Below are 4527 nucleotides of genomic sequence, written 5' to 3'. Positions count from 1 at the left end.
AGCCGGTGGCTCCAAGAGCCGGAGCAGGACGAGCAAGAACAGGCGAACCAGATGATAATTATGGGATCCGTGGAAGAATTTACATGAGTAGAAAGTGAGAGAAACCAAATGCTAGAGCTAACTCCACCAAAGTCATCACAACCACACACAAAAAAAACTGAAGCACAAACACAATCTACCGGCTGGTACATTACGTTGCTTGTAGGGCCATACACATCCCTAGCAACGTGAGATAACATCTCTGGTCACATATTACAACACAAGGAAGGGGCGGACATAACAGCATGGATGAGGAGTTAACAGAGTTCTACACGACAAATTACATTCTAGGACAGATTCCAATGAAATCATCGATCGCAGCCAGTCCACAAACTCTGCCTAAAATACGACTACGGTTAAAGGACCACTCACAGGCACCAGAAGATATATATGCATGCTTCAGCAAAGGAAGCGAGCCTAGTCCATCTTGAGAAGCCCAGAGCCCGGCACGGCCTCCGGTGCGGCGGTCGAATTCGGAAGCCAGTCCTTTGCACAGACGAGCGCCTCCACGATTTCCGGACGGAGCGAGCTTCTGTAGTCGTCGAGCACATGGCACCCTGTTCCTGCAGAAAATATAGAGGTGCCGCCGGTCACCATGGACACTGGGATGGCCAAGATATCCCGCGCCATCTTTGAGAGCGTCGGATACTTCTGCATGTTGAGCTTCCACCAATTGAGAATGTCGAACTCTTGGATGCGAGGAGTAAGAGACTCGTCCAGGTACTGCTCTAGCTCAGATTTTGAGGGCTGGGTTGTAGCAATCTCAGAAAGATATATATCAAAGTCTTGAAGGCCATCACCAGTTGAAGGTTGAGTTGCTTGGGTGTTGTTCCCATTGGCAGTAGCATTATCAGTTTTCCCTTGTTCAGCATAGGCCGGTGTTAAGGGGAGCGGCTGTGCCACATAATCCTTAAAAAGGTCATGCACCGAATCATTTACCACCTTAACATACTTTGCAGCCTCAACGCCGTAAATCTTTGAGTAACTGAACTCAACAAGCTTCATCTTAAAACGTGGATCCATCACAACAGCAACAGCTAACACAAGGTTGCAATCTTTCCAGTATTTGTCAAACCTCTCATACATGTCTTTGGCGATGCTACTGAAAATTGGATCTTCGTGTGCTGAACCATTTCCCAGCTCTAGCTGCAATTTCCAAGCTTCATGGAAGAAAATGTTTGAGGTTGGGTTTCCTGCTGACATGATGCTATGAGCCGAGTCATAGAGCAGCCTCAAGTAATTGCAGGCAGCCTCAATTTTTTTCCAGTCCTCAGCTGAAGGTGCTTCATTGTAGTTTTCATCAACTGTTTCTAGTGTAATGAAAGCCTGCCTATAATCCAAGGCAGCCAAGAGCATCAGATAGGTTGTGTTCCACTGGGTTGTAACATCCAGACAAAGGGTCTTCGTACTGGGGATCTCCAGCTGCAGAGCAATCTCAGCAAACTTTTCCTCACGACTAGGAGAAGCTTTTATGAACTTTATGCTTTCACGGATGCTGTAGATGACACCGTGGATTAAAGCAATGACATCTTGTGCAGCCGCATCCAGGATATGGGCATAGCACCTCACAACAAATAGCTGACCCTTAAGCATGAGGTTATTCTTACTGGAGAGCTGATCTCTCAGATTTGCACTGTAGATGTCATGAGATAAGGAATCATTATCCAACGTGATGGTAAATAGCTTCTCCTTCATACCCCAGTCAGTAAGGCTTGAGCTAATAGCTTCACTAAGTGCATTGTCCGAATGAGGCGAAGACACCATCATGAAGCTAAGCATTCTTCGATGTAATTTCCATTCAGAGTCAATGAACTGCCCAGAAACTGAAACATAGCCAAGAGTTTGACTAGTTGTCCACAATCCAATGGTGAGGCTGATCCTTCCAGGCATAGCGCTGAATGCTTGCAAAAGGTTCTCTTTTTCTTTCTGATAAACAGCATAAACCTCCACCTCCATTGCATCAACATCAACAACCCTGAAACGAGGCTGCAGACTATCAATAAAAGCAGTGAAGGCTGGTTGTTGAACAATGTGGAGCGGATAGTCATGCAAAATGATCATCTTTGCCAAGTATGAATAACTGCGGTCTTGATCAAAAGACGCATTCGCATAACCAGTATATCTGTAACGCCTCTTAGACCGCCTCTCCACAGTACCATCACCATCATTGTCAGTCCCAATTGTAATTGCTAGCTTATGCCCTTGGCCTTTTATCTTAGGACAGGAACCCAAGGTGATGTGCCTCTTGAGATGGCTAGTCCCAGCAATTTTTGAACCAGAGCTGTACGCAAAGGTTTGCTTGCAAAGTTTGCAGCAAGCCCGAGTGGCCCCTCCAGCAGCATCTTCAATAGTGAAGTGCTCCCACACCAGGGACTTCTTTCTCCGGCGCCTCGTGGTTGGAGGAGTGGCCACCTCAGTGATGGCCATCTCATTCCCTTGGAGCAATTCGTCACCCTGTGTTAAGTCCTCGCCTTGAGCCAACTCATCACCTTGAGCTAGTTCATCAACTTCGACCAACTCGCCACCTTGGACTGCCTCATTACCAGGGTCAACAATCACATTACCTTCGAACATCTGACTGTCATTGCCAGTTTCATCAGCCATGCTGGAAGTCCCAAAACCTGGCATACATATAACATGGTAAAGTCAGATGCCAGAGCACCGGTATTTCTAGAGTAGTAGTGAGGCAAGATCCATAAACTTCTACAAGTTCTTCAGGTACGTTTATTTTACATTTGCATGCATGTAACAAATAAGAAACGAGAATGGATATATTACGAGATTTCTATATTTAAATAATAATCTGCAAAGGGTTCGTTCAATGATGTAATGAACCACTGTCAAAAGAAGTAATACACAAAAGAAATCATAGCCTTTAATATGCCTTTCAAAAGAAGTATGTTTCGCTGGCCTGCCTCAGTTAAAATGCTTAAAAGCACGACGTATACACAAATTTGTATTGAGCTAAGCTATTAAGTAGTATGAACCACTGTCATTCAGAGGAAGCTTTTGGGAAACGACACCCCATCCCAGTTAAGTTACTCCAGGATGGTCCAACACAGTTAAATGGTAGCTCTAGTAGTCTAGTCTCAATTAAATTGGTAACAGCTCCAGAGAAGTTTGTTCATCCACAACCTCAGTGGTCACTGTTCCTTCTGAATATTAGCTTAAGCTCTTTCCTTTTTAAAACTATATACAAGTTTAATGGGAGCACAATCAAACTCACGCTGGAAGTGGCTAGAGACAGGACTTCAAGTTCACAAATTTATGCTTGAAAATTTATGGCTCCACGTGTTTGTGCAATCACAAAAGCTTACGGATCAAAAGAAACAGGCACAGCGTCTGCACGCCTCCATGTAGCTCCCCAGACCCACGAATCGAGCTGATGTCCCTCCAGATTCCCCCATGGCGCCTGCCGAATGCCGGAATAATAAATCTCGCCTACCCGCTTCCATACGAGATCGCTGAATGGAAAAACATTCCACAGGAAGAACTGGACACAAGAAGCCATGGCTTTCGAACTACGAGCTCGCCCCGCACAACAGTAAGATTTGGGCCATGAGCGGAGAATCCCCATGGGTAAAACAAACTTTTTTTTGCGTAGCGAACGAACCCTAGATGAATCAATCCCTCGCAGGGCCCGCCCTCGGCCCAATCGGGCCGCGCGAGCGAACGAAACCCCCGCAAGCAAACAGCGATTGAACAAACGCGCCCGGAAAGGAAAAAGCCCAGAAATTTCCGAAGCTCGGCGCAGATCCGAGCGAAACGAGCCCAAACGGGCTCAGATCTGAGCTTGGACGAGGAGGAACGGGAAGGAAATTAAAACCCGCGGCGCAGGACGACGGGCGGTTGAGTCGGGAAAGGGGAGGGATTTGGAAAGTTTTGGGAGCTTACTTACTGAGAGCGAGATGGGAGGAGGAGATGATCGGGGGCGCCCCAGCTAGGGCTCGGCCCAAGAAGCGCAAGGCCGAGCGAGGCGCAGTGCGAGATTGTAGATCTGGTTTTTGCGGGGGGGTGAGGGGAGGTGCGGGACGGGGGAGGCGTTTGTAGCAGGTGGCTGGGGGAGAATTTCTTTGGTGGGGGGAGGAGGGGAGTGAGTGACGTTTCGATGGGCTCATCACGGGTCCCGGCCCATCGGGGCCGCGCGGGCGGGGAGGCAGTTATCGGTGCACCCGTGCCGCTGCCGGCCGGGCCACCGTCGGTGGGGCGCGTGGTGGGTCGGCCGCCTTGCGGCGGAATCGTTTCTCTGCATTCTCGGAGACTGTTTCGCGTTGCTCGAGCTTGGTGAGCCGCGAACGAACACCGCGGGCACGGGCCTGCCCGCTGATCTGCGCCTCGCCGTGGCCTTGCCAAGCTATACCGCCAAGCACAACAAAAGGAGGGTTGGGCTTTATTAGGAATTTAATTAGGTTGCAGTTTTGGTTTGTCACATACACCACGAAAGCCCCCGTTTGGTTTTAATCTGCACGGATGGATATGGATTGCCTT

General features: G+C 48.4%; 1 protein-coding gene across 1 annotated transcript; it reads right to left on the bottom strand.

The window, feature by feature from the left end:
* Nucleotides 1–100: 100 nt before the first annotated feature.
* Nucleotides 101–4143, bottom strand: LOC119286758 (zinc finger BED domain-containing protein RICESLEEPER 2-like). Its single transcript, XM_037566205.1, has 2 exons — nucleotides 3938–4143; nucleotides 101–2660 (listed from the first exon to the last, which is right to left on the bottom strand). Exon 2 carries the CDS (start codon nucleotides 2641–2643, stop codon nucleotides 457–459), a length of 2187 nt encoding a protein of 728 aa, XP_037422102.1. The 5' UTR covers nucleotides 2644–2660; nucleotides 3938–4143; the 3' UTR covers nucleotides 101–456.
* Between the last annotated feature and the right edge of the window lie 384 nt (nucleotides 4144–4527).

This window comes from Triticum dicoccoides, chromosome 4A (genome assembly GCF_002162155.2).
Source record: "Triticum dicoccoides isolate Atlit2015 ecotype Zavitan chromosome 4A, WEW_v2.0, whole genome shotgun sequence".
In the NCBI taxonomy this organism is placed as follows: domain Eukaryota; kingdom Viridiplantae; phylum Streptophyta; class Magnoliopsida; order Poales; family Poaceae; genus Triticum; species Triticum dicoccoides.
The sequence above is the reverse complement of the archived record's forward strand: the minus strand, read 5'-3'. Positions and strand labels throughout refer to the sequence as shown.

Coding starts and splice junctions, on each gene's coding strand:
- LOC119286758 (XM_037566205.1), bottom strand. CDS start 2,643: ATGGCTGATGAAACTGGCAATGACAGTCAGATGTTCGAAGGTAATGTG.